The 26474-nt window shown below is 61.7% G+C and overlaps 4 protein-coding genes across 9 annotated transcripts; 2 read left to right on the top strand and 2 right to left on the bottom strand.

Annotated features, from left to right (window-relative positions):
- Window positions 1–445: 445 nt before the first annotated feature.
- On the bottom strand, window positions 446–14789 carry HGS (hepatocyte growth factor-regulated tyrosine kinase substrate). 4 transcript variants are annotated; one of them, XM_077854594.1, is made up of 23 exons: window positions 14630–14789; window positions 13393–13477; window positions 12967–13042; window positions 12498–12590; window positions 10863–10986; window positions 9540–9592; window positions 8951–9019; window positions 8215–8339; window positions 6830–6908; window positions 6658–6756; window positions 6435–6542; window positions 5814–5852; window positions 5593–5736; window positions 5456–5515; window positions 4671–4881; window positions 4088–4260; window positions 3875–4015; window positions 3614–3791; window positions 1779–1912; window positions 1586–1705; window positions 1328–1417; window positions 892–1037; window positions 446–598 (listed from the first exon to the last, which is right to left on the bottom strand). In XM_077854594.1, the coding sequence occupies exons 1-22, from the start codon at window positions 14664–14666 to the stop codon at window positions 927–929; spliced, it is 2349 nt and encodes a 782-aa protein (XP_077710720.1). In that variant the 5' UTR covers window positions 14667–14789; the 3' UTR covers window positions 446–598; window positions 892–926. The 4 variants fall into 4 exon arrangements, with proteins under 4 accessions (XP_077710720.1, XP_077710721.1, XP_077710722.1 ...); XM_077854595.1 differs by having other exon boundaries at window positions 446–1037; window positions 4671–4878; XM_077854596.1 differs by lacking the exons at window positions 13393–13477; window positions 14630–14789 and adding an exon at window positions 13194–13336 and having other exon boundaries at window positions 446–1037.
- Window positions 14790–14860: 71 nt separating this feature from the next.
- ARL16 (ARF like GTPase 16) lies at window positions 14861–17164 on the top strand. 3 transcript variants are annotated; one of them, XM_077854602.1, is made up of 5 exons: window positions 14861–14959; window positions 15212–15270; window positions 15626–15739; window positions 16287–16402; window positions 16549–17164. In XM_077854602.1, the coding sequence occupies exons 1-5, from the start codon at window positions 14899–14901 to the stop codon at window positions 16718–16720; spliced, it is 522 nt and encodes a 173-aa protein (XP_077710728.1). In that variant the 5' UTR covers window positions 14861–14898; the 3' UTR covers window positions 16721–17164. The 3 variants fall into 3 exon arrangements, with proteins under 3 accessions (XP_077710728.1, XP_077710729.1, XP_077710730.1); XM_077854603.1 differs by having other exon boundaries at window positions 14888–14961; window positions 15216–15270; XM_077854604.1 differs by lacking the exon at window positions 14861–14959 and having other exon boundaries at window positions 15215–15362.
- A 1542-nt stretch (window positions 17165–18706) lies between these two features.
- Window positions 18707–24247, bottom strand: CCDC137 (coiled-coil domain containing 137). Its single transcript, XM_077854607.1, has 6 exons — window positions 24021–24247; window positions 23569–23702; window positions 21924–22146; window positions 20307–20389; window positions 20095–20174; window positions 18707–19959 (listed from the first exon to the last, which is right to left on the bottom strand). The coding sequence occupies exons 1-6, from the start codon at window positions 24134–24136 to the stop codon at window positions 19744–19746; spliced, it is 852 nt and encodes a 283-aa protein (XP_077710733.1). The 5' UTR covers window positions 24137–24247; the 3' UTR covers window positions 18707–19743.
- On the top strand, window positions 24213–25471 carry OXLD1 (oxidoreductase like domain containing 1). Its single transcript, XM_077854605.1, has 2 exons — window positions 24213–24350; window positions 24890–25471. Exons 1-2 carry the CDS (start codon window positions 24291–24293, stop codon window positions 25307–25309), a joined length of 480 nt encoding a protein of 159 aa, XP_077710731.1. The 5' UTR covers window positions 24213–24290; the 3' UTR covers window positions 25310–25471.
- Window positions 25472–26474: the final 1003 nt, after the last annotated feature.

The following is a 26474-nucleotide window of genomic DNA, read 5'->3' as shown; positions in this document are numbered from 1 at the left end:
GCGGGCAGCCTCGTCCGTGCCCGCCCGACATTCCTGGTGACGGGGGCGGAGGACGTGTGAGCACCGGCTCTGCGCCAGCCGCCCGCCCCGCCCGCGCCCCGCCAACACCCGGCGTGTGCGCCCCGGGGGCCCCGCTCGGCCGTTTTCTAGGAGCCCGGCCCGGAGCAGCGCCCCCACGCTGGCCAGGCGGAGCTCACGCGGCCTGAGCCTGGAGGAGCTAATGCTGGGGTCGCCCAGGGGTCGGGCCCTCGGGCGTGAGATCCTCGGGCTGGGAGTGGACCGACTGGGGAGGAATCCAGCAGGTCCTGGGGGGGCGCAGCCTGGGGGGGGGCTGCGGCTGTGGGACCCGGCCTGGCTCTGGGCACAGGTGGCCGCCTGCCGAGCCTACCACGCCTGCAAAGCAGGACCAGCCACCCACCACCTTCCTTCTCCAGACTCCGAGACGCTTGTTGAAAGACATTTTATTATCAGTGTTCCATTCCGTCTACTCAGGGCACTGGATGAGATGGCGGCTCAAGCAGAGAAGCTGGAGACAAACCCCCACCCTCCTGGGAGGGCCAGGAGCGCCTGCTGACCTCGGGGGCCACGCTGGAGAGCTCTGGGGAGCAGATGGGAGGGCACTCCAGCCAGCCCTCCCGGGCCCTGGCTCACTGGGAGAAGGTCCTTCCCTCCCACCCTCAGAGGCCCAGCCCTGGGGAAAGGAGTCAGAGACCAACGCAGGGAGACAGGGATGAGGACGGGGGCTGGGGGCACGGGCAGTCAGCAGGAGAGGACGGGGGCGGGCAGGGTGAAGGGCCACCCCCAGCCCGTGACAGGGACACTACATGGCAGTAGGAGAGCGAGGCAGGAGGACGACGCTAGTTAGAGACGGAGGCGGTGGTTTCGGAGTACCATAGTGTTCTGCATGGCGGGCTCCCGGCCGAGGATCAGTCAAACGAGATGAGCTGGGCCTCGCTGCCCTGTGCAGGAGGGCCCTGCGCAGGCGGCGGCTGGGCCACGGGGGGCGGCTGTTGGGGGGGTCCCCCGGAGGGTGCCATCTGGGGGGCCCGCACAGGAGCCGTTGTCTTCCTGCCACAGGCCCCAGCCTTCCCACCTCCAGGAGGCTCCACCCTGCTCTCAGCCCCAGGGCTCAGTTCCCCCCAGGCCTCCCGACCAGTGTGTGGGGTTGAGCTGGGCACACGCGTGGTCTGGGCATCTGTGCCTGTTGCTGCGTGCATGTGTGCGGGGTGTGTTCCATCCTCGCTGTCTGTTGGGAAGCCATCCTGGCCTACACTGTTCTTCCCAGGACGGCCACCATGCTCAGCATCCTGAGCCTTGACACACTCACCTGCTGGTACATGGGCTGCTGCCCTGCGATGTAGGGCTGCTGTGGGGGCGGCAGAGGGGCGTCCTGGCTGGGAAGGGTGGTCATGAGACTCTGAAAGTGAAGTGAAGCCTGCGTTAAGGAATCCTGCATGCCAAGAAAGGGGGCATTTCTGACTTGGAAAAATCAAATGACCACCTGCAGGGAGAGCCTAACAGTGGGGAAGGGGCCCGCCCAGTGCTCCCCCAGCCTCTTCTCCATCCGGACGCCACACAGTCTCACCTGCATGCCATAAGGCTGGTAGCCCATGGACACCGACTGGCTCCCCATGTAACCCATGGCGCTGGACTGCGGGGGCTGGGAGATGGCCGGAAGACTCTGCGGTGCCTGGGAGGCCACGTTCTGTGGAGGGAAGGGTGTGATGGGAGAAGCTCCAGGGCCCTGGCTGGGGAGGGGAGCTGCCCCACCCACCTACCTGATAGCCCTGCGTGGGAGTGGGCTGGTAGGACGAGTAGGCGGGGCTGGCGGTGGGCCCGCTGGGGCCCTGGGGGGCTGCCTGGGCGCCGGCTGCCCCTGCCGGGTACATGTAGGCGCTCACCATGCCAGGATCTGCGGAGGGAGAGGAGATCAACAGATTTCCTCTGTTGCGACTTTGGGAACCAAGTTCACTTTTCACATTCTCACAAAAGTAAAAGAAGGAAAATCCAGGATGGGTGAGGAGCTCTAACACCGAATGGAACTGGAAATGAACCAAACCCTACTGACGGGGAGTGACAGGATGACGCAGGAGGGCCAGGGAAACAGGCCCCTGCACCTCCTGAAACTCTTGGCCTGAAGACAGGACCACAGACCCCACGCCGGGTCACAGGCACCCCTTCCCCGGGGCTCGGCCTGCCACTCCCCAAACCACGTTCTGTGTGTTCCAGGAGCAAACAGAACAAACAGAGCGTGAGAACGAGAACGAGACTTGCTGGCGTGGAAAGGGGAGGAGCCCCGTGCTGTGTCAGCGAGCCTGTCTGCCACACAGGTGAGCCAGGTGTGTGCACACAGGTGTCCTCACAGTCGCCACAGAGCACACCAGGCCACGGGGGCTACCTCCGGGGCTGAGAGCAACAACGTGAACACGGAGCAGCCCGCACCTGGGACAGTCTGAGCACCAAAACCAACTGTGAAATTTGAAAAAAAAAAAAAAAGAAAAAGAAAAGAAATTTGAATAAAACGGGTCCATGCTGATGCAGATGACAAAAAAGCAAACGGGAGGAGGAAGACTGCCTCCTTAGCAACAGGAGAGGGCCAAGGTGCCAGAGTCACTAGGTGACAAACGCAAAGACAGCCTCAGACGCAGCAGAGGAGATGCTAGAGCTAGCAGGTAAAAATTTAGGAAGAACAAGCACAGGTATAGGTCTCATCTCCCCACTGGACTGGGGCTGTCACAGGAGAGCCAGTCCCTTCTGGGGAGGAACCTGGACAGGCTGCCACACGCCTCGTGGCCAGCAGCTGGCTGTGCCCTCCCACTGAACACTCCAGCGCCCAGACGCCTGGCTGAAATACAGCCACAGACGGTCACACCAACGAAGACAAAACTCACTGTGGGGGGAGGGGGTCTGCAAGACAGCAGGCCAGCACCTTGGAAAAGTGAGTGCAAGAACGCCAAGGCAGTGTGGGAACATTCTAGATCAAAGATGACAAGCAGGGGATCCCTGGGTGGCGCAGCGGTTTGGCGCCTGCCTTTGGCCCAGGGCGCGATCCTGAAGACCCAGGATCGAATCCCACATCGGGCTCCTGGTGCATGGAGCCTGCTTCTCCCTCTGCCTATGTCTCTGCCTCTCTCTCTCTCTCTCTGTGACTATCATAAATAAATAAAAATTAAAAAAAAAAAAAAAAGATGACAAGCAGCCGAGTAGCTAAAGACAACCACCATGGGGTTCCCTGTGGGCACAAGGGGTGTGACAGGGATGCTGTGGGAGAGCTGAGCCCCGCAGTGGAGGTCACACCACAGCCTCGGGCTCCCGACCTGGAATCCATGCCCAGGTCACAGGGGAGGGTCTCGCATTTGCCGGGAGCAAAGGGCATCGCGCCTGCCACTTGCTCTAAAAAGGTTTAGGAGAGAAAGCCCGTGGGTGCACACGTGTGCATGTGCAGAGAGCAAGCAGATTTGTGACGCGATGTTAATTGTTGGGAAAATACAGAAAACTGTACTGTCCTTTCAACTTTTCTGTAAATCTGAAATTATAGCAAAGCAAAACCAAATAAGAAAAAGTAGTGGTCTGGGCTCATCTTGGCTGGCAGCACCTCTGCCCGGGCCATTACCTGCTCCGGCCCCAGGCATGCTGGGGTAGGGGCTGGCGGCGGCGGCGGCCGGCTGGCTCAGGTACACTGTGTGCATGGGGGAGCCCTCCACTGAGCCTGCGGGGCTGAAGGTGCCCGGGAAGCTTGTTGGGCCGGAGGGCTGGTACAGCACGCCCCCTGCCGGAGGCATGGCCTGGAGCTGGGGACAAAGAGGGACAGTGGTCAGCGGCTTCCTCCATCATTGGAGTCGGGGGCAGGGGTAGGACGGGGCTGGGTGCGTGCCTGGGCATAGGGCAGGGAGAAGGCGGGCATCTGGGCCCGCATCTGGATGGTCTGCTTCTGCTGCTCCAGGCGCAGCTGCCGCTCCTTCTCCTGCTCCTGGAGACGCTGGATGGCCAGCTGCCGCTGCACCTCCAGGTACTCCTGTGGGCCACAACGCGGCAATCAGGGCTGTCCACAACCTTGGCTCCCCCAAAGTGGGGCCGAGCACCACACCTGCTTCTTCTGCCGCATGATCTCCAGCTTCTGGGCCAGCTGAATCTGGCGCTGGCGCTCAGCTTCCTCGGCGGCCCGGCGAAGCTTCTCTCGATGCTCCTCCCGCAGGGCGCTGAGTGCTCCCCGGGCATCGCGGATCTGCGCCAGCTTGTCCTGCAGCCCCTCGTAGTACACTGTGGGGACAGGGCACAGCCAGGAGTGCTTGGCATGGGAGGGAAGCCTGGCTGCCCCACACTGGGCTTTGGCTCTGGGGCGTGGCCACTGGGCCCGCCCTTGCCCAGCCGAGTGCTTGTCATCAGGGCACGGCTGGCCGTTGGGCTCCCAGTGTCAGGGCTGTGGGTGGGATTCCTTAGGCTGTCTTGCGCTTAGCGGGACACCTCCCATCACTGGGACTACCTCCTGAGTGGCCTGCAGCTCAGAGACGGGCTCTTGAGAAGCTGCCGCCCCTTGGGGTAGCCCCGCCCTTGAGAACCTTGCCGATGCCCAGAGCGACTGGGCCGGCGCGGAAGGTGCTCACACAACACTGCACCCAGGGGGCACAGTGAGGCCTCGAGACGAGGACCCTGTGCACCGCAGCACCTACGCCTGCGCTCGTCCAGCTGGTTGAGCAGCTCCAGCAGCTGGGGGTGCATGCTGTTGATGGACTGGAAGAGGGACAGCACGGCTGAATCGTTGGTGATGCTGCGGCCCCGCACGTGGTTGCTCTTCATGCGATTGACGAAGGTGGTGACGGCGTTCTGTAGGGCCTTCAGAAACTGCGCGTGGCTCTCCTCCGACTCCCCGTTCTGGTACTGCTGTGGGGACACACGGTGGGGTCTTGTGGAGCCGGCCCCTGTGCCCTCCAGGCCTCCTGGGCGGGGGCAGCACCCACCACTCCAGGCGCTGAGCTCTGAGCCTGCTGTGCATGCCCCCCTCCCTCCCAGTGGTGCTGTGAAGGGCGACCTCGGCACCCCCTTTAACAGATGCAAACACTGAGGCCTAAGAAGTCTTAACTCTTGCACATGGGTATGGCACTGGCCAGGACAGAGCTAGCTGGAGTTCGGGCAGCCCGGTTCATGGCCCCTCTGTCCCTCCCCTATACGGGGCCTGCCTCCCTCGAAGAGACCCTGGTCTCTGACTCCAATGACCAACAGAGCCCAGCAGCCCCAGGACAGGACAAGGACTCATCCAGGTGGTGCTGGGCCGCCCTACAATACCCCGATCCGTTCTAGGCAGCATGTGGCCAAGTTCTGGACCACAGCCACCAGCCCGGCGAGGTTCCATGCAGAGTTCTGGGCTGGAATGACTTGCCTCTAGGAGGTCAGTGTAGGCAGGGCTCACCCTATCAGACAGGTGCCTGGGCGGGCCCGACTGGGAGCCACAGCTTACCTCGCCAAAGGGGCCGCCGGAGGGAGCTATGGGCTGAGGGTCTGTCTCCGGGAGGGGAGTCTGGAAGAGGCCAGAGCATGAGGGGGGGCATCCGGTGTGGCCCCCCCCCCCCCACCTGGGAGCTGAGAGCAGCCCACCTCCAGCGCGTTGGCTGGGACTGCGTGTCCCTCCACGGGTGGGGCGGCCGGCTCCGTCAGGGGTGCAGGGGCAGACGGTGTGGGGCTCTTCCGGGCCTCCTCCTGCTTCTTCTCCCAGTAGTTCCGGTTGAGGTAGCGGGCAAGCTGCGTGCACAACAAGGGTCACTCCCAAGGGCCAAGGAGCGGCAGGGGGAAAGCCCGGCACGTGGGGGTGCCCTCACCTCTGGGTCGATGTCCTCAGCCAGAGGCGCCGACGACGTCTGGGGAGACAGGCCAGAGCAGCGGTGACCCACAGGCTCAGACGCTGCCCAGCCCCTCCCGGGCCGTCCCTCAGGAGGCTGGGTACCACGACGGTGACGGTGGGCACAGGGCACTGGCCGGTCTGGCTGAGGGGCCCTAGGAGCTCTGTGACCGTGAGCAAGGTGCCGGCAGTATCCCGCCGGCTTCCTTGCAGCCACACGGCCGGTCCCAGCGTGGGCTGGCAGGGCTGTTCTTAGGCCCTCGAGCGCCTGGCCCCGCCCCCGCCCAGAGCCCACGGAGCTCACGACTTCCTAAACCTCTGTCCCACCGACACCCCACTTACATGGTGCAGGGGGGCCGAGGCTGGAGAGAGCCAGGCCACCCTGACCCCAGGGCTCGCCTGCCCCCCTCTCACTCTATGGAGGTCTCCAGCCTTCCCAGCGTCTTTCTGCCCTACAGGGAACTCTGACCAGGAGCAGAGAGCTGGGGACGGCCAGGCCGGACCTTGACCTGCACCTGCTGGATCAGGCATCTTCACCCATCTTCTGGAACAGCCCTCCCTCCCCCCACAGACCGGTGGCCCAGCCGGGGAGCGGGCTCACCACCGGCGAGGAGTACAGGCTGCTGGCAGGGGGCGCCGACGACGCCACGGGCGCGGGCTCCGCCTTGGGGTATGTGGCTGTGGCCGCGGCGTAGGCGGACTTCTGTCTCTGTAGAGAGGTAGGAAGTGTCCTGGCCTGGGTGGGCCGAGCCTCTACACTCCGGTACCCCCCCACACATCCAGGGGCCCGGCACCCCCACACCAGGGGAGCCCGCCCCACTCACCATCCTCTCCTTCTCCTCGGCCTCAGACTGGGACAGAGCAAGGGCCAGCTGCAGCTCCTCCTCCTCCTGCAGGGCCGTCTCATCCCGCTTGGGGGGCAGCTAGGGACAGAGAGGCTGTGAGCAGGGCCCGGGGCAAGGCACCCCTGGGGACCCAGGGACCCGGGGCCAGTACCTGGGATTGCTGGGACAGAGGGCTGGTCAGGTACTCCGGTGGCAGCTCTGTCGTGGATGACACCTTTCCTTCTGCTTTCCTGGGAGCGAGAGGACGCTGGGTGGCTGAGCGCCACCCCTTGGCCCCCAGCATCCCCACAGAACAACACTAGGGCCACAGGTCACACTCTGGACAAAAACTGGTCCCTCACACCAGCTCTGCTGTCCTCGGACGCAGGACCCCGGGCACGTCACCCGGTCTAAACCCCAGCCCCTCTCCTGGAAACGAGGTTCAAACGTGGGAAAGGAACTTTCCAGGGGAGCAGCCTGCAGTCACCACGTAACCAAGGGATGAGCTCCCATCGCTGACACTGGGAGACGGACAGCAGGGACCTCAGTGCGGCTGCACCGAGGGAGACAGCTGCATCCTGGGGTCGCACCCAGAGCAGAAGCACACCTCAGGACAAAGGCTGCACACAGGTCACAGGAGCCAAGGAGGCGTGACAGCCACCTGCGTGTGCTGTGGACCTGGGCGGGCCTGCCAGGGGCATAACTGCCACACGACACAGCTGGGACTCAGTGGAACCAGAACAGGAACACAAACCAGGGGCCGGCGCCAGGCTACTATCACATGTCCCGGCCTGCCAGTGGCGTGCTGGTCCCACAAGCACACTCCTCCCGGGAGTCTCAGGTACAAGGACTGGGTACCCGCACAGGTTCACAACGAACACGGCATGTGGGAGAGCCCGTACAGAGGGGGACGCAAGTGAGCCCCACGGCCACAGCCACACCGAGGGACCTGGGGGGAGGCCGCACCGTGTGGGGTCCGCTTCCCACTCCTGCAATTCTTCTCTAAGTTTTACTTCCAAACTAAAAAGTTAAAAAACCTGACAGACCGGGCAGCCCCGGTGGCGCAGTGGTTTAGCGCCGCCTGCAACCCAGGGTGTGATCCTGGAGACCCCAGATCGAGTTCCACATCAGGCTCCCTGCATGGAGCCTGCTTCTCCCTCTGCCTGTGTCTCTGCCTCTGTCTCTCGAATGAATGAATGAATGAATAAATAAATAAGAAGAAAGAAAGAAAGAAAGAAAGAAAGAAAGAAAGAAAGAGAAAGAAAGAGAAAGAAAAGAAAGAAAAAAAGAAAGAAAAGAAAGAAGAAAGAAAAGAAAGAAAGAAAGAAAGAAAGAAAGAAAGAAAGAAAGAAAGAAAGAATCTTATAAAAAAATTTAAAAAGCTAAAAAAAAAAAAAAAAAAAATTTAAAAAGCTGACAGACCAAAAAACAAGCCTAAGCAACTGGCTGGCAGGTGTCAGACCCTGGGCGCGTCCCGGCCCTGCGGCTGGACGGCGGGGATAGAAGCCCAGCGTCCCCGAGCACGCCAGGCCCCCCTGCACCCAGCAGGGAACTCACTTGTTAAGCTGCTCGTAGCAGGGCTCACACACGCGCACCTCCTTCTCGATGCCAAACTTGGGGATGGTGGAGTACTTGGAAGAGCACTTGCCGCAGAAGATCTGGCCACACGCCCGGCAGTGGTGCTGTGACATGGAGCACATCAGCGTGCGGCCTTGTGCTGGGCCAGTGGCCCCTCGCACCAACCCTGCCCACTACTGCCCGCCGCAGGGCGCACCAGCCTGGGCCTCCCCAGGTGGGCGCCACAAACGCCCTAGGGAAACGGCACGCTTCCAGGCTCTTAACAGCAGTCGTTTGGGGTAAAAATGTCAAACTAAAAAGACAGACTCGTGAACGTCATGTGTGAGCTGTGCGGAGGTAAGAGATGTTGCTGATGGTGGCTCCAGTGAGGCTGCTCAGACGCCCTGGCCCCAGGCCTCTGTGCCGCAGTAGGAAGACAGGCGCCGCCAGAAGGCTGTTGGCCCAGGCCACGCATGCTGCCACGCACGCCGGAGCCTCTCGAGGCCTCTCCCTGCCCCCTGGGGAGTGCAGCCTCACCCAAGCTTCATCCCACAGCACAGACCATGGACACAGGACCCCCTGGAGACCATGCTCACACGCTCACCGCCTAGCTAGGAGCTGCATTTGCTCCTTGCATCATAAGGTCACAGCCAAGAGAAAACGGACCTGGAGTGGCCCCAGTGGCCTCGTGGGGACAGCGGGGACCTGGGGTCGGCCCCGGGGCAGGCACACTCACCTTGCGGGTCACCACCCCAAACTGCACCCTGCATCGGTGGCACTCCTCAGCATCCACCCAGTCGGGGGCCTGGGGGCAGACAGAATCAGGATCACACAGCGCCCACCCTCCCGGCGAGATCCCGACTTCCCACAGACAGGAGAAGACCCAGCGTGGGCTCGGGGGTCAGGGGCCAAGGGCCAAGTCTGCAGCGAGGCATGAGCCACCGCAAATGGACGCTGCTTCCTAAAGATGTGACAGCGAGACTTCTCGCCGCAGCTCAAGGTCCATGTTTGTCTCAAGGATGTGACCCGTTGGCCGTGGCATGAAGACACCTTGAGCCCCGTTCCAAACTCAGCCTGCAAAGCACGGCTGCACGTTCCACAACGGCAGCTCACCCACCGACGTTCCCAAAGCCGGGACCCACGGCTTCCCTTCCGCTTCCTCAAAGCAGTCTAGCTCCTGGGGTACCCAGCTGGCTGTTGGAAGAGCATGTGGCTCTTGATCTTGGGGTCATGAGTTCAAGCCCCATGCTGGGTGTACAGGTTACTTAAACTTAACAAAACAAAACACAGGTAACTGCTAGATCCCCAGCACCTCGTGAACTCACTCTTTCTGCAGCAAACATGGCATCACTCTCCTTGAACTCTGGGAAGACGTGTCCTGGAGAGAGGAGACCATGGTCACTGCTGTGACAACCTTGGTTGGTCTGCCCCGAGACCTTCAGGAACCACATCCTAGCTCTGGGCATCCATCTCCCTAAGCAGACCTACAAAAGGAGGCCCAGAGCCCCTGGGCAGCAAGCACAGTGACCCGGCACCAGGCGAGGGCGCCCGGGGGCATAAGTGGGCCAGCTGTCCCCAGGGTGGTTCCTCGTGGGCTGCCCCATCCTAGGGCAGGGAGCTTGGCCTCGCTCCCACCATGTCCAGGCCCCACAGGTCTGGCCTGGACCTCCTGTCTGGCTCCTGGCCCCATGCTCTGGCCAACTGTATCTCTCACAACTCTTCAAATGGATTCCCAAGCTTATTTTGAGGCACATAACTTTGGGGACTCCATAAAGCTTTGGATGCCCTTCCAGGAAAGTGAACGTGGGTGTACACCCACCATCCCACGTCCAACGTCCAGTGTTGAGGGCCTGAGGCCAGCTCAGCGGCATGGACGGGACCCTCATATAGTATCCAGATGCTGCCCCTGCTCCACGCCTCAGGACAGGGCCTCTGCACAGGTGGGTGCACCCCAGCCCTCTCTCTCTTGCTGCCCAGCGTGGGCACTATGGCCTGAGTCCACTGCCCTGCTCACCAAGCCCCAGCAGATCTGGGTGGCCACCACAATGGCTGGGATGAGCCCAGAAGAGGCCTTGAAAAGGTCCCTCGCCTGTCACAGCCCCACTAAATGCCTCCCAGGCCTTCCCACCACTCTTAGGGCACCTCAGCTCCCACCCCAGCCGCTCCTGCAGGCTGCCACCCCCTGTGCCTTGTCACCGGTCCACCATGGCCCCGGGGCCCGGAAGCGAGTCCCGCCCAGGATGCTGGCAGCAGCCCTCCTCACTGGCTTGTTCACATTCAGGCCCGGCACAGAAGCTGCCTGCTATCCAGCCTTCTCCCACCCTTGGTGCTCAACCAGCCGCCTGGAGGCCAGGGCCCCCAGCTTTCCCTCCCCCCGAGGACCCAACGCTCGGGAATTAGCTCCTCTGCTAACTCTCCCCATGTGTGTGTTGTCTGCCGCATGCCCTGTCCTGCCCTGACTGGGTGTGAGGTCGGGAAAGGCAGGGGGTCCACGGGGACCCCCACTCCACTTTCCTACTGCCGCCCGTCACGCAGTGGGGTGCCATCACGGGGTGCACACAGCCTTCCTTGGCTCCGCCTGGCACAGAGCTGCCCCTCGGCTCCTGGAGGCTGTGTCCTGGGCCTGGGACGGACCCCGCCCAGCTCACCTTCCACCTTCATGATCTGGTACGTGTCCTGGACCACCTTGTACTTGGGCTCGTTCCGGAAGGCATGCGCCCAAGCCTGGATCAGATACAGAATCTTGTTTCGGACGTTTACTTCCACCTGCCTCTGCACGGAAAGGAGGAGGAAGAGTGTGACGAGGGCTGCGCAAGACACCAACACCAGGGATGTCTCCCTGTGACATCGCGGCTGGCAGAGCAGGGAGGGCCCCGGGTGGGACACCGGGCCGAGCACGGACCCACTCTCTAGGCCCAACCCTCCTCCTTGAAGCCCCGTCCCTCAAACGAACCCGTCGTGGCTACCTGCCCACTCAGGGCTCGACCCTTCCTTACTGCCCTAGGAGAAGCTAGGGCACCCCGGGAGCCCAGCTTCCCAAAACCACATGAATCTTCCTCCTGCCCCAGGAGCTTGACCGCAGGGAGGCTCCGGCAAACGCCAGGCTCTAACAGGGGGAGCCCACGAGACCCGCACTGAGGGGGCAGCCGTGCAGCCAGCCCGGGGGGCGGGCAGCGGGCATGCAGAGCCGCCACGTCCACCGGGTTAGAGCAATACCAGCCAGGTTCCTAGAGCTCTGAGGGATGCTCAGAAAGATGGCAGGATGAGAAAGCTGCTGCGTAGAAATGCCGACCAGCTCACGCACTAGCCCTCTGGTTCCTGCCCGTGATGTGTCCAGTCCTGAACTCCTCCTCTCCGTTGTAACCCTTCCTCTCCAGGGGGCACTAGCCGACTCAGACCACACGCGGCACAAACAGGACACGATCGCGTGACACGAGAAGTACTAACCCTCCTGCTCCTTCAGCTGGGCCACAGTAAGGACTGGCCGGGTCACCGGTCGGGGCCCAGCTCAGGTCCTGGCAGGGCTCTCAGCCACGCGAGCCCAAACAGGCCAGAGAGCAGCAGCCCCCCGCCACCAGGGGCAGCAGACACGGCATCCGGGGCTCCGCTACTCGCCTCACCCTGTGGGCCACCCTTTCACCTCAGGAAACAGGTGCACCCCTGTACCACCTGCTCTGCATCACACAACCTGCTGGTGTCACCACCCACATCACAATCCCCGCAGGTAGGCAACACCAGCCTATGGGGCCGGGGGGCAGTGGCCCGTGCAGCACACTCTCTCGGGGCTCTACAAACCGAGGGTGTGGAGCCCACTTCCCAAGGCATCCCTGCTGCGCCATGTGCCCCAGCTCTCCTTCCGTAAACACGTCAGGCTCACACACCTCCATGCTCAGAACACTGGCTCTGCACATGGGACCCACCCAGCTGCCCCTGGTGCTCCTCCCAGGCCTCTGCCCACACACCTCGCTCACACTCATCCCCACACCGCTCCTTCCCTTCCTCCTCCGCCACCCAGTGAGGCTCTGAACCCTGCCCTGGGAAGCCTTTCCTGACCCCGTAGAGCAGAGCCTCCTCCGTGTCCCCAGACACAGCACCCCCTGACATCACCAGCCTGGGATGCTCGAGGTGCAGAAACCACCAACACCCGTCTTCCTGTCCTCTGTCTGCCTAGCACTGCTCCTGCCTCAGGTGCTGGCAAACACCCAGAAAAGCACAGGCCCAGCCTCAGGGTAACTGTGTCCTCTCCTTGCTCTGGACCCCGCTGCCTCCTACCAAGCGCCCACCTTCAGCAGCTCCTTAAGCTCCTCCATGGTCTGCTTGTTGGCCACCTCGTCGTGCACCGTCTGGCCGCAGTTCTTCACCACAGACTCCATGACCTGCAGGACCCAAGGAAGGGAAGGGTGGGGCCACTGGTTGGGCAGGGACTGCCCCTGGGACAGGCCCACCTCAGGCCACCTGGCCCCATAAGAGTCCATGTGGCAGCTCTGGGTCAGGCAGCAACCCAAGCTGTGTGCTCCTTTGACCGTCCTCTCTTCCCATGAGGCTCAGGAACCAGAATCACCCTCTGGGCCCTAAGCCTGTCAGCTTCAGGCGGGGCAGCTGAGGCACTGCCTTCCATCACAGCTGCTTCTACCTACCCTCACTCCCCAGGCAGGTGGGCAAGGCCCCGGGGTCAGCCTGTCTCTGCCCTCCAGACACTGGGGTGGGGTGGGGGTGACCCTTGAGGTGGCCGGAATGCAGGGGTCTAGTTACCTCCAGGGCGTACAAGGCCACATGGGGATTCTTGTCGTTGACTTTTTTTTTGATGGAACTCACGGCATATTTAGCTCTGAAAAAAAAAAAAAAAGAGTATTAGTTAAAAAAAAAGGTGAAAAAAAAACACGTATCTTAGAAGTTAAATTGAGAAAAGCCCCCCACCTCCACCGCCACCCCTGATCTTCAAAATCCCCAAGCAAATGTTAAGGACCCCCAGGCTGTACCGAGAAAACCCTTTCCTTGTCCCCAGATCCCAGAAACCCCAGTGCGGAGACCACTCGATTCTCCACTTAAGGTCTAATGTGGTCGACTCCCGTCAGGGCAGGACACTGCGGGATCCTGGGGCACCAGTGTGCAGCAGGCAAGCCCAGAGCGCCATGCTGCCAGCCCCCGCTTCTGAGCAGACAGAGCCCCCTCGCTTACTGCGTGTCCCCCTGGCGGATGAGGTCACAGATCTGGAGAATGGACTCCCAGTCGGTCTCCAGCAGAAGCTGGCTGGTCGCTTTGTCTAAGGCAAAAGCACACCGTTACCAGGGCTTGTCCTCTGCAGTTCCCTGGGTGGTCCCCCAGCTCCGCAATGGAGAGAAGAGACCGCCTCGTTCCCACTGAAAACACTTGGGCTGAACGGGACACCGATGAAAATCCTCTTGGCGCCCGATAACCACGAGGGTGCTGTGTTCCCCGAAAAAAAGCAGACGACGTGAAAACTACTAACGCCGAGCACCTGCCGTGCACTCACGCACTCGCGTGCCAAGTGCCCTTCCAGACACCCAGCGTGATCTGAGGTCTTACACGAGCTCCTGAGCAGCGTCCTGTGTCCGTCGTCTTTACGAACAAAGACGACGAGGCCGAGAAGCGAGGTCGCTGCCCAGAGTGGCACAGCGTGGCGCAGAGCCAGGCGGGGTTTCACCCCACGCTGGGCCACCTCCTGCCTCGGGGTCCCTGGCTTTCCCTGGCTCTAGCCTGTCCGCTGGGATGTCAGCGGGGCAAGGCTGGACAGGACGCGGCGCCGACTCGGGTCCCTGCTTCAAGCGTTGGGGGCCGGGCCGGGCTGACCTCCGGCAGGTGCCCGGGTGCGCCCCGGCCTGCTGGCCCTCGTCCCGGCGCGGCGGGGCCTAGCCAGCCGCGGGCGGCACTGGCCTGCTGGTAAGCTGCGGCGGATCTCGGGGCCCGAACCGTCCTCAGCCCACAGGAGCACGCCTCCTCGGGGTCTCCTCCAAAGCCACACCCGAGGAAAACGCAGGCGGGCTCCGGGCCGCCGCTGGGGCGCCCCCGACACCGAGCCCGCCGTTGCCCTGGGGTGACGCCGCGAGGCTGCGGAGGGCGCGGCGCGGACGGGGTCCCGGGGAGCGGCGCGGGAGCGCGGAGCCGCTGCGCCGGGCACCGTCGGGCCCCGCAGTCCGCGCGGTCGGGGGCAGGTGCCCGCCTCCGTGACTCAGGGCCCGCGGCCGCTCGCTCAAAGGCCGCGCCGCGGGGGCTCCAGGCCGCCGCCCGCCCGGCCTCCGCGCGCCCTCGCCCACTCGGGTCGCAGCCCGCGCCCAGCGCCCGCCGGGTCCCCGCACCGCCGCGCCCACCCACACCCCGGGGCCGGCATCGCGCCGCGGCCGCCCCCCGCCGCTCCCCGGACGCGGGCCAGCGCGAGGGGCGGGGGCTGCGTTACCTAGGAGACGCTCGAAGGTGCCGCTGCCGCGCCCCATGGCGACCCCGGACCCCGACCCGACGCCGCGGCGCTCTCGGCGGCGAACCGGCGCGCCCCCGACTTCCGCTTCCGCCTTCCCTCGGGCGCGCGCACAGGCGCGGCTCCGGCCGGGCGGCCCTGGGGACGGCGAGCGCCCAGAGCCAATGAGCAGCTCGGACGTCAGGCCTATCCAATGAGGGCGCGGGGGGGCGGGACTTGCGCCGCGTGCCCGAGGCGGGGGCGGGGGCGCGATGTGTCTGCTGCTGGGGGCCGCGGGCGTCGGCAAGACGCTGTTGGTGAAGAGGCTGCAGACTATCCTTCCGCGCGGGGCGGGGGCCGGGAGTGGGGGTGGGGGGCCTGGGACCCCGGGGGAGCGGGGCGCCCGGAGGAGCGGGGCTGGGGCGCCCGGGGGCGCGGGGGCCTGGGGCGCGGGGGGGCGGGGCTGGGACACCTGGGCGAGCGGGGCGCCCGGGGGGGCGGGGCTGGGGCGCTCGGGGGGGCCCGGGGCGGGCTCCGGCCGCCGCCGCCTTCCCTGCCTGGCTCCGCATCCTTGACGGCCCGCACAGCTGAGCTCCGCGGATGGGAAGGGCGACCTGGGCGACCCCCCCCCGACGCGGCCCACGGTAGGCTTCCGTTCTCCCGCGGGTTGGCACAAACGGGTACCCTCTGGGGCCTGGAGTCCGGCCGGTCGGTGTTTTAGGGCAGCCCGCGGCAGGTGAGCCGGTGTCACGGGGAGGAGCCTGCCCCCTGGGACGGAGCTGGTCCCCCAGAGGCCGACCCGCTGGTGGGTGTTGGAGCCGCGGCCAGTCAGCTCTGGGGTTAGGGCGTTGGCCCTTGGAAGCCAGTTTCACCTTCTTTGCTTGGGGCTGTGCTTGACGGTCTAAGCCCCTGAGAGCCGGTGTGTTGGGCCTTAGGCTAGTGGACGTTCCCAGTGGAGAAGCGCCTGTGTCCTTAATGCTTCCTGGTTTTTTCCCACAGGTGGGCACCGACCTGACGGACATCGTGGTCCCGAGGAAGATCACCATCCGGGAGCTGGGGGGCTGCATGGGCCCCATCTGGCCCAGCTACTATGGAGATTGCCATTGTCTCCTGGTAGGTCAGCAGCTGGTGGGCTGCTTTAGGCATTGCTGGGCAGGAGTTTGGGTTCCTGGGCAGTGATGCTAGCTAGTCAAGGGAACAGGACTCAGCTTCCAGTGGCTTCCTTTTGGGACCCCAGTTTGATCCCTAGTGCTCCTGCCCCAGAGCTGATGCACAGCCTGTGTGGGGCTTGCTGGCGGAAGTGTTTATTTTCCATTTGTAAGGCGCTTGCTGTCTGCGGTGTTCCCATGGGTGTGTTTTAATATTGACTATTGAATTGTACCCATTGTGGGTTTGTTCCATTCTAGCAAGGCCTGGCCCCAAATCCCAGGACCCTTCCTGGGAGAAGTGACGGCCACACGAGTAGAGAGGCTTCCACATGGGTGGAAACAAGTGACACCAGGTCACTCTTGTGCAATTCAATTTCCTCTATTTCCCCTGACCCCAAAGTCGTTTGTTTAAAAGTCATTTTGCTTTTCTGAGCAAGGTCTCGATGCCCAAAGGAGGGCATTTGGCAATGTCTCCCTCATGGGGTGGTCTTGGTCTGCATTTTCTTCCCCAGTTCATGATGGATGCCGCCAACCCCACTCAGCTGTCCGCATCCTGTGTGCAACTCCTGGGTCTTCTTTCTGCAGAAGGACTCGCAGAAGCATCAGTCCTGATACTCTTCAATAAAATGTAGGGGTCTGTCCTCCTGGAGGAGTGTGGGGTGCCCCTGGGGAGGAGCTCCCTTGGACCATAGCCAGGAGGGTGGCTCATGGGGCGGCGAGGGCTGGGATGGGCTTGTGGCAGCACACCGTGACTGCGTGCTGCTTCTGCTCTAGTGATCTGCCCTGTTACATGACCATCGAGGAGATGAAGTCCTTGATCAGACTCCCAGACATCATTGCCTGTGCCAAGCAGAACATCACCACGGCAGAAATCAGTGCCCACAAGGGCACTGGCTTATCTGAGGTCATGCACTGGCTCCAGGACACCCACAGGCCTGACCGCTGACCACCTGGAGCAGAAGTGTGACAGGCTAGCTCCAGGGAGGAGGCAGAGAATAGCACCGTTCGGCCTCCAGCGATCTCTACTCGTCAGGGACGGGATGACCCAACACAAGCCGAGGGGCTCCTGGCCTGAGTTGCAGTGATGGGCAAACTGAGGCACCCCAGTTACAGAGACTCCTGATAGCTGGCCTCTGAATGAAAAAATTGTCCCCACGGCAGGGAGAGGAAGCTGGGCTTGCAGGGTGGCTGGGTGTCCTGCTGCCGTCCTGGAATCTACTCCTTTCCCATCAGGACTGCTCTTTCCCAGAGGTGTTTGCGCTGCACAGCCCCGCAGACTTGGTCTCTTGACTGTGGTACAGATCGTACCCACGAGTTTCTGACATGCCGACGACATGACCTCCACTGTGTGAGGCCGCTGTCATAGAAAGAACCAAGCCTGGAGTCAAAACGAGAACAGTGTTTTCATTAGTTCACGCGCCGAATGCACGTGTGTGCCCAGGAGGGCATCGGGGTCCCACGGGTAGGCGAGCGTGGGGGCGGCTCTGATAGAGCGCAGGAGGTCCTGGCAAGCTCATCCTGATCTCAGCTGGGGGGTTTGCAGAACACCTGTCGGGTGTATTCGTATCCTAGGGCCTCCGTAACAAATTGTCACCAACTTGATGGCTCACAGCCACCTAAATTTATGCTCATGGTCCTGGAGGTCAAAAAACTAACAGCAAGGTGTCCGCAGCGCTGGTTCCTTCTAGAGGCTATGAGGCAGAATGCATTCCTTGCTGCTTTTCTGGCTTCAAGTGGCTGCTGGCAGTTCTCCATAGAACTTGGCTTGTGACTTGTGGAACTAGAATGCTTGCCTCTGCATGTGGCCTTCTCTCCTTATAGGGACCCGTTACTGGATCTAGGGCCCACCCTAAATCTAGGATGATTTCGAGATCTCTAGTTGCATCTGCAAAGACCGTTTGTCAAAATAAGGTCACGCTTGCATGTCCCCAGGGTTACAATGAGACATGTTCTCAGGGCTGCTGTTCAGCCCACTGTGGTTGGGGTTAAGCCCTCTGCTCCTGGGTGTGGTGGTGTTTCCTACAGATGGATTTCTTCAGCTCAGCTGGCGGGTGAGGCTAGTAGGGCCTCCGGGCGTGCAGAGCAGAGCAGGGCCCAGGCTTCAGCCGCAGTTTCCACTTGGCTACTTCGCTGCCAGGGTCTGTATGCAGGAGTTGGATGCCTCCGAGAAGCTCTTGCGGGGCCCCTGGGGCTGAGTCTCTGCCCCCCACCCACCCCGTGGACGTGCTCCTCTCTGGAAAGTCTGGGATCACTGTGTGCTGCGTCACTGTCCCGTGAATCGCCCCATGCAGCCCTGGGTGTGAATGGCCTCCACCCCAGGATGAAGTCCTTGTGGCTTTCAGACAACTTGGCACCCAGAGTCCCCAGCCTTCACCCACCACCCCCACCCCGCCCCGCTTCAGTTACACACCGTGCACGCTCAGGAGACAAGCACCTGGCTGTCTTTGGGGTGACCCCAGTCTGGGCACCATCTCTCAGGGGTGGCCCCCTGGCACAGGCTCCACCTCAAACTTTACATCTGGTGACATCTCATGATAAAGCCACCCCGGGCCAAGTTGTTGAGTTTTGGGGACACTCTGACAGGCCTGAGAGGATTCCATATGCCATGTGACTGGTGAACCTGGTTGTGAAAGGCAGACCTCCTCCAGCCACAACCTGTTTCCATCTTCCTGCTTTAGTGCCACGCTTGGCAACACGTCCAGGAGCATGGGCATTTCTCAGGGACTCGTTCAGTCCTGGTCTTGCCACTGTGCCACGTCCTGGAATCTTACCGCAGAAAGGGTGCCAGCCACTGAAGGAGCAGGCGTGCTGCCCACCCCACTGCCACTGGAGACCTGGCTTGAGTCCTGGCTGCTGCAGGGCGCCTAGCACTCCTGGTCACCCAATGTAGGACAGGGCCCCCACCACACAGAAAGACACCCTCGAGCACAAATACAACTTCAACTTAAGTTTGTTTAACTCAAGTTTAAAAAAAAAATAAATAAATAAAGGATGCAAACAAGGGCAAAAGAAGGATCCCACAGAGCACACTGCCTGTGTAGGGCCATACTGCAGGGCCACCTGGCCAAGGCTGAGATAGAGCATTTCCTGGACTGTCCAGGCCCACGTCTGCCAGCTACAGAGCCAGAACTGGCGAGCCCAAGCAGAGCCAGGTGCTGTCCTCACCAGGGTAGGAGCAGCAGGACTCTCCCCTTAAGGTCTTAAGCACATTGCTGTCTGGACATGCACGCCCGCCCGCCCGCCCTCCCTTCTTCCCTCCCTCGGCTCTCGTGGAAGGGTCAAACCTCACCAGGCCCTGTGGTTGGCAGGAATTCCCACATCGCCTTTTTCTAACCACAGGCAGGACCTGGGCCAGGGTCCTGTCCTTGCCATCACACGGTTTCATACCTCTTTTTTCCCCAACCAACCTCCTCTCAAACCCACTAGGTGTGGGTGGTGCCATCAGTCTCTGTACCCCAGTGAGAGCCTGGGTGGGCTCCACCTGCCTCTGTAGGGATGTGGACCCCGACCTGCTGCCTGGCCTGTGCTTTCAGCCATGCTGTGCTGTTCAGCCCCACAGAGCTTCAGTTAGATTCGGCCGAGCGAGCACGGTCTCTCCAGTGGACTGGCATTTAGTCTCTCCAGTGGACTGGCGTTTAAGGACTGTCCTCCCTAAAGTGGCCCTGAGTTATCTCAGCCTGGACCTGAGTATTCAGAACAAAGCTGTGAGTGATGCCAGCTTCAGGGGAATGAGGCTAGGTGTGCCCGACTGTGTCTCAAACAGCTGTTGGCCACTCTATGGGGACTTCAGACACACAAGCAGACGGTCACTCACAGGAGAGCCATCCTAAGGAGAAAAAATGAGAGCAAAGGCCTGGAGCCTTCTGCACCAGAGAGCGAGTCCATGGGGGCCCCTGAGAGTCCCAGTGTGTGTTCCAGGCCGTCTACTCGTCCTCCCCCCACACAGGCGTGGATGCCCTGGTCCTGCCGTCACAGACACGTCTCTGCCTTCTTCCTGGAAGCGAGGTGGGGTGGCTGTGGTGACTGAGTCCCCTGCTGCTGCCGCTTCTTCAGTGCCCTATAGGCCTGCACGGCCCGCTCTCTCTCCTCCCCAATAATCCGCTGTCGGGCCAGTGACGTGGTCAGAGACTGGGACATGCCACCAGAGCTCAAAAGCTTCCTCAGCATCAGCGATTTCTTCCCAGGCTAAAGAACAGAGATGGAAGACTGATGCCAGGTTCAGGAAGGAGGGGAGATGATGAAGAACCCGTGTTGGTCCAACAGCTGTACGCCTGGTGAGAATGTGGCATTCCATGCAGGCTCCCGACCAGGCCTACTTACCTGGCCCCTGCTCGCGCTCGACCTGGGCTGGGCAGTCAGCTCTGGGGGCTGCAGGGCCACCTCGCCAAACTTCACTGGGTCTGGGAAGACAGAGGAGCACACTGATGCCTCTGCCCATGCAACCACCAACCCCGGGCCCCAGGACCCGGCCACCCATCGGCCGCCTGCCACCCCCCAACCCCGCTGACACATAGGTGCCCAGGAAGAGCTACCTCGGAGCAGCTCCTGCTCCAGCCTTTCTGCTGCCTTCTCCTCCCTCCTCTGCCGGATTTTATCCAGTCGCCGTTGCTGGAACCTGAGAAAGAAAGCACAATGCTGCTCAGACTCCTAAAGTCTCACCTCATCGGACTCAAGGCAGAGGTCACCCCTGTCCAGGAGGATGCCCCACAGCAGAGCCCAGCGAGCTGCTGCCAAGTCCCCACTCTGGCAACCACCTACCCCCACAGCCATGCGCCCGAGGGGGCCCTGAACAGCAGGCCCCAGAGTTCCAAGTCCACGTTCTCAGTGGGGGACACTGTGCTCCCTAGGGCACACCTGACCACGCCTGGAGACATTCTGGGTGGTCACAATGGGTGGGGTGCTCCTGGCACCTCAGGGGTAGAGGCCAGGCTGTTGCTGGCCGTGCTGTATACAATGCCCCCCATCCCCACCCCAAGACTCACTGGCCCCAATGTGGATTGTGCTGCTGCACCTAAACGGTCTCATAGAGCAGCACTGTGTTCAGGAGATCGCTGCGGCTCTAGGTGGCACATGGGACAGTTTTCTGTGACGTACTTTTTGTCACTTGAGCTGACTACCAGTACGGAGAGCGCTCGGGTGCGGGCAGCCCCAGGAGGCTGCAGACCATCTGCAACCCTCACAGCTGTTAAATGAAGCTTGGAGCAGCTCATCTCAAAAACCACAGTTATGGCAGGAACATCTCAAAGAGCTCTTTTTTTATTGAAACAACCTCCCATGGGTGCCTGAGTGGCTCAGTGGTTGAGCATCTGCCTTTGGCCTGGGGCGTGACCCCGGGGTCCTGGGCTTGAGTCCCACATCGAGCTCCCCGCAGGGAGCCTGCTTCTCCCTCTGCCTGTGTCTCAGCCTCTCTCTGTGTCTCTCAGGAATAAGTAAAATCTATAAAAGAAAAAAAAACCACCTCTCAGCCCCTGCCCACAGGCCCAGGGAGGCGGCCCATGGCTTCCTTCCCAGGCTTCTACAAGGCTGGGGGGCAGAGGAGCTACAGCTGGTGGTAGGCTCCCTCTTGGTGCCGGATGCCACCCTCAGGAACCCTGCAAGGATCTCACCCGAGCCCCCGCTGGACATGCCAGTATCCCCGCTTTACAGATGAGGCACTGGAACCGAAAGAGGTCACAGCTGAAGGCCCCCCAACTTCAGGGAAACGATCCCAGATCAGGTTCTCGGAGAAGAGGTGGCATCAGCCAGGCAGAAGCAGGGGAGCCCCAGAGCCGCGTGGGATCCCCCACCTGCAGTACCCATCTCCAGCGGGCAACCATGGTCCCCCAGGAGCCAGCAAGCCTTCCTGAGCGAGCATCAGCCTCATCTCCCCTTCTCCCCCATTACAACTGCCCTTGACCTCATCTGGCTCTTGGCCCCCCTTGATGAGAAAGGCAAAGACAAAGCTAGGCCACGAGTTCTGTGGATTCAGAGGCTCCCTGAACCCCCAGGGTTAAGAAGCTCTGACAGAGAGAAAAACGCTCAGCAACCAACCAGGTTTTCACTTCCTTCTGTGCTCCCCCTGAGTCGTGGGGTGGGGTGCTGGTCCCCCAGCAAGAAAACACTGTCACCGCAGAGAACAGTCACAGGATCCCTACCTTACCCCTACTCACGCTTTCTTCCGCTCCGACTTCTCCTTTTTGGGAGCCACTGGCACCTCAGGCTGCCGGACCACCTGGTTCTTGCTGAGGAAGAGCACGTGCTGGGCCTCCTGCTCCATTCGCTGGACGTAGGCCTTCTCAGACTCCCACTTCCTCTGCTTGAATTTGGGGACCACGATGTCCGGCTCCACTCCCTTGGCTTCCTTCTCCAGTGTCTTTCTGAAGGCCACCTGGGCTGAGGACAAAAGGAGATGTCGGGGGTGTGGTGCTGGGGGGCTCCATGCTCCTGTCCCTGTGCGGAGCCACAGGGAAGACCAGACTCCAGTAAGTGGGGGCAGCCCAACCACGGGAGCTAGAGAGGATTTGCAATGCCCAGCTCAGGCAGCCACGCGGAGGGATCTGCACGCCCACTGCTGGGCATCAAAGACATCCACCACAGCTCTGTTCAAAAGGAAAACAGCCAGATAACCTAAACATTAGTCAACTGGGGACTCGGTGAATCACTACCCCGTTTATGTAATGATTCACCGCACAAACCCAGAACGTTAACCAATGCACAGAAGGAACGTGTAGCTTTTCCATCATGGATACATGAGAACTTGTGTGGTATTTCTCTGCGGCAGGTATATGGGAGGATGAACAGTGCTTTGTTTCAGGTGGAGGAGCAGGATTCAGAGACAGGGAGGGGCGCTATGCCATACCTTATACCTTTCACCACTGTGTGTGACTGTAGGTCTTAAATAACCCAAACTAAGAACCAGTTCAGTAAAGCACAGTTCAAAATGTGCCACCTTCCGCTGGCGCCAGTACACCGACTGTACTTCCCACCTTCCCTGCCTCTGTCACTATCTCTTTATACCCGTATACCTCCCAATGAAAAACCAGAAGGTTACAAAAAAAATCGATGTAAAAACTTGAGAAGACAAACGTATATGCGCAAAACACCAACAAGCCAGACTCCATTCTCCGTGTCCTCTCTGGCAGAGGCTGACAGGTACGCACCCAACCCGGCCTTGAGTGAGGGGTTGGAAAGGTAAGCTTTTTGGGGGAGGCAGGGTTTCATCAATTCCCTCCTTCACCTCCGGAAAACAGCCACTTCTCTCCACCATCATTTTGCAACAGCTTCACTGGCCTGCCCTGCCCAAGCCCTCAATTGTTTCAGAGATCGTTTCTCAAAGTACATCTGAACCCATCATCCCTTCGGATGGATCTCTGCTAGTTTGGGGGGCAGGAATCAACAATCCTTACAAGAGGGCTCTGTCGAAACCTCATCTGAGGGCAGCCCAGGTGGCTCAGCGGTTTAGCAGCTTCAGCCCAGGGTGTGATCCTGGGGTCCCGGGATCCAGACCCACGTCGGGCTGCCTGCATGGAGCCTGCTTCTCCTTCTGCCTGTGCCTCTGCCTCTCTCTCTCTCATGAATAAATAAGTTAAAATCTTAAAAAAAAAAGCCTCATCTGAAACCACGCTGCCACCTGCTGCCAGCCACCTCCTTGGCCCTGGGGACACCAGCCTTTGGTCAGAGCCCCACGTGCTCCTGCACCTTCGGACCACCGCGAGCTGGCGGGTTTCTTCTGCTGAAGCCCGGGTGCACATCCAGGCAGCTGGGGACTGGGACACACACAGCTGCATCGCCGCCCAGCCCGGGCCTGCACGTTACCTTCTCTCTTCCTCTTCCTGTTACTGGTGGCATTTTTCATCTCCTGGCGGCTCCTCATAATCTCTCGGAGGCGGAAGGGGATTTCCTGTTCATCCTGGTTCTTGGGCTTGCAATTCACTTTCTTCTTTTCTTTGCTGGAGCGAGAATAGGAGGGTGGGACGCGAGCTAGGTTCGGCATAGGCGGAGTCAGAGGCGCCGAAGCTGGGCTGGCAAGGGCACCGGCAGGCCGCCTGGCTGCTGGGGTGCGGGCCCGGCGAGGGCGCATCCTGCCCGGGGGCCGCCCCTGCGCTGGGTTCTCGCAGGCGCTGGCCCAGGAGGGCGGGAGGGCAGCTGCCTAGTGCCCGGCCGGAGACCCTGGAGCCTCCGCACCCCCCCCCCCCGCGCCGATCCTCCGGCGCGCCCGCCCCCCGGGCAGAGCGGGGCGGGCAGGGAGCGCGGGCGCTGAGACCCACCTGCGCGGCCCGGGCCACGGCGCTGAGCGCTGCTTCCCCGGCGGCTGCCGCCCCTGCGGCCGCCCTGGACCCCCCGGGCACACGGGCGCAGCCCCTCCGCGTCGGGCCGCCGCCATCCCCACGCCGGGCGCTCCCGGGCCAAGGCACTTCCGCCCTTCCGCGGGCCCCGCCCCACGCCGCCACTTCCGCTTCCTGCGCTCAGCCCGCCGCCCGTTGGCCAGGGTGGCTGCCCGTCACGCCGCCGGCGGGGCCGACGCGCGTGTGCAGAGGATGCTGCTGCGGAGCCTGGCCGGGGGAGGCCGGTCGGCGGCAGCTGCTGCGCGCGCTGCGGCAAGTACCGGCGGGCGCGTGCGGGAGGCCGGGGACCCGCGCTCCTGCTCCTGCTCCTCGCGCCAGTGAGGCCGAGGCGGCGCGGCAGGGTCGAGGGCCCGGAGACGGCAGAGCAGGGGACAGGACCGTGCGGCCCGGGCCGGAGAAGGCACAGAAGGGCGCAACCGTGCCTCTGGGGGGAGGGGGCTGCCCTCGGGGCCTTGGGCGGTGACCTGGGGGAGGCCAGGGCCGCGGGGGATGGCCCAGCCCGGTAGAGGGAGGGAGGAGCCACTTCCACCCTGCCCCCATTTCTGCCCACGGTGGGGTGCCACCTACCCGCCCCCCGCACCTGCTGGAGTGTGCACGGACTGCCTGTCCCTGACTCAGCATCTGCCTGGCCCTTACATCCACGTCACAGAGAGTAAACCGAGTCTGCAGGCGAAGTAACCTATCTCAGGTCTCCTGGGAAATGAGGAAGCAGAGACGCACCACCTTGAGCCCCCTGCCAGTTCCCCCGGAGCTGGGGGCAGGCAAGGCCTCACGAGCATCTGTCCTCTTAGGGGCCGCGGCCACTCTGCAGCTGGGACCCGCGCCCAAGGCTTCCCGGAGGCAGCAGCATTCTCTACAGGCCTCAGGCCCGGATCCAGGTCCGTGACGGCCACGGAGAGTCTGGAAAGGACCACGCAGAGGTGGGCTGTCCATCAGGTGCAGATGGCACCAGGCAGCCCAAGTCCTCCCTGCCCGGCGGGGGCCCTGCAGAAGCCCCGTATGCCCCGCCCCCTGAGCTCCAGCTCCCCACAAACTGCTGCATGAGTGGCTGCCCCAACTGCGTGTGGGTGGAGTACGCAGATGCGCTGCTGCAGCACTACCAGGATGGTGGGGAGCGCGCCCTGGCTGCCCTGGAGGAACACGTGGCTGACCAGAACCTCAAGGCCTTCCTCAGGTTGGAGATCCAGCTCCGAGTGAGGAGTGGAGGCTGAGCCGACTCACCCGAACAACCACACAGGCTCCAGCCAGACGGCTCCACCACAGGGAGCAACACAGAGCTTTATTCTCGGCCCTTCACGTGGCAGGTGTCAGACGGCAGTAGGAAGCATCATTTACTGACTTTATCTGAGAATAAATAAGTTCTTGTGGTTGGACAGGAGGTTTCTGTGCTGTTCCCTTAGGACTTAAGTTACGTTGTCGAAGAAAGCAGGTTGGGGTTGCCATCCAAGTGTTATCGTCAGCCTATAGCTTTCACCAACCTATACAAGTGAAGTAAGATCCATTGCTTTGAATATCCGCATAATGACAACCCCAGGAGCCCCCTTCCATGCCCCCGCACCCCAGGAGTCCTGCCCCCGAGGTCAGCTCTGGTTATTCTCAGTGGCCGAGGGAGGATCACCCAGTCCCATGAAGTTGCCATTGGCAAAGCCCTTGGCAGCCAGGAACCCCGGTCGGCAGCCTGGGAAGGGTCCGTTCTTCCAGCTGCAGGGCTCCTGGGGAGACAACCCATTCAGCAGCCAGGTAGAAAGCCGTGCATCAGCCCGCAGGGGCCTGACCCTCCAGCCCTCCCAACCCACTTAGCCACGACCATTGAGGCAACTGGCCAGGTGTAAGGACCCGGAGGCCTCCGGCATCAGCCCTAGAATCAGCCTCCTGGCACTAGCCTGGTCCTCAGCTGCAGACCTGGCCACAGGACCGTTGAGCCCAGGAAGAACTTTATCTTTGGGCCCCCACTGCCCATCTCCACCTCCTGCTCACCCCCATCATGGAACTAACCCCACTTATCTCCCTCCCCCAGCAAGCCCAGGCGCTCATACCAGCGGCCTAGATGGAGCAGAGGCCAAGGACCTTGTGTGTGTTTTCTCTCATCTAAAGGAAAAGCTAAGGTTGTAGCATAAATCCATGACGGGTTTGAGCTGGTAAACAGGCCTTCCCAGGGAGGAGCTTTAACATAAAGCTAGCGTGTTCCATAGAGATGTGTGGGCGAGAGAATGGAAGCAAAACGCGGTGCCTCGTCAGATGCCTGTAGTTCAGGCTGTCTTTCTGGACAGCTACGTGCCTCCTTTCCGGAGGCTTTGGATGGTTCAGAGAAATCTGGTTTATTTATTTTTAAAAGATTCTATTTTTATCTATTCACGAGAGACAGAGAGGGGCAGA

Source organism: Canis aureus, chromosome 16, assembly GCF_053574225.1.
Source record: "Canis aureus isolate CA01 chromosome 16, VMU_Caureus_v.1.0, whole genome shotgun sequence".
NCBI classification, from domain to species: domain Eukaryota; kingdom Metazoa; phylum Chordata; class Mammalia; order Carnivora; family Canidae; genus Canis; species Canis aureus.
Note: the sequence above shows the minus strand (reverse complement) of the source record. Positions and strands in the feature narration are given on the sequence as shown.

Excerpts from the sequence above, each read along its gene's own strand:
- ARL16 (XM_077854602.1), top strand. The coding sequence starts at position 14,899 with ATGTGTCTGCTGCTGGGGGCCGCGGGCGTCGGCAAGACGCTGTTGGTG. Across the intron at positions 14,960-15,211 it reads GTTGGTGAAGAGGCTGCAGA|AGCTGAGCTCCGCGGATGGG; the intron begins CTATCCTTCCGC and ends GACGGCCCGCAC. Across the intron at positions 15,271-15,625 it reads CCCCCCCGACGCGGCCCACG|GTGGGCACCGACCTGACGGA; the intron begins GTAGGCTTCCGT and ends TTTTTCCCACAG.
- CCDC137 (XM_077854607.1), bottom strand. The coding sequence starts at position 24,136 with ATGGCGGCGGCCCGACGCGGAGGGGCTGCGCCCGTGTGCCCGGGGGGT. Across the intron at positions 22,147-23,568 it reads CAGGAAGAGGAAGAGAGAAG|CCCAGGTGGCCTTCAGAAAG; the intron begins GTAACGTGCAGG and ends TTTTGTCCTCAG. Across the intron at positions 20,175-20,306 it reads GGAGCAGGAGCTGCTCCGAG|ACCCAGTGAAGTTTGGCGAG; the intron begins GTAGCTCTTCCT and ends CTGTCTTCCCAG.
- HGS (XM_077854594.1), bottom strand. The coding sequence starts at position 14,666 with ATGGGGCGCGGCAGCGGCACCTTCGAGCGTCTCCTAG. Across the intron at positions 13,043-13,392 it reads ATCCGCCAGGGGGACACGCA|AGCTAAATATGCCGTGAGTT; the intron begins GTAAGCGAGGGG and ends TTTTTTTTTCAG. Across the intron at positions 1,913-3,613 it reads CATGCCTGGGGCCGGAGCAG|ATCCTGGCATGGTGAGCGCC; the intron begins GTAATGGCCCGG and ends CTCCCTCCGCAG.
- OXLD1 (XM_077854605.1), top strand. The coding sequence starts at position 24,291 with ATGCTGCTGCGGAGCCTGGCCGGGGGAGGCCGGTCGGCGGCAGCTGCT. Across the intron at positions 24,351-24,889 it reads CAGCTGCTGCGCGCGCTGCG|GGGCCGCGGCCACTCTGCAG; the intron begins GCAAGTACCGGC and ends CTGTCCTCTTAG.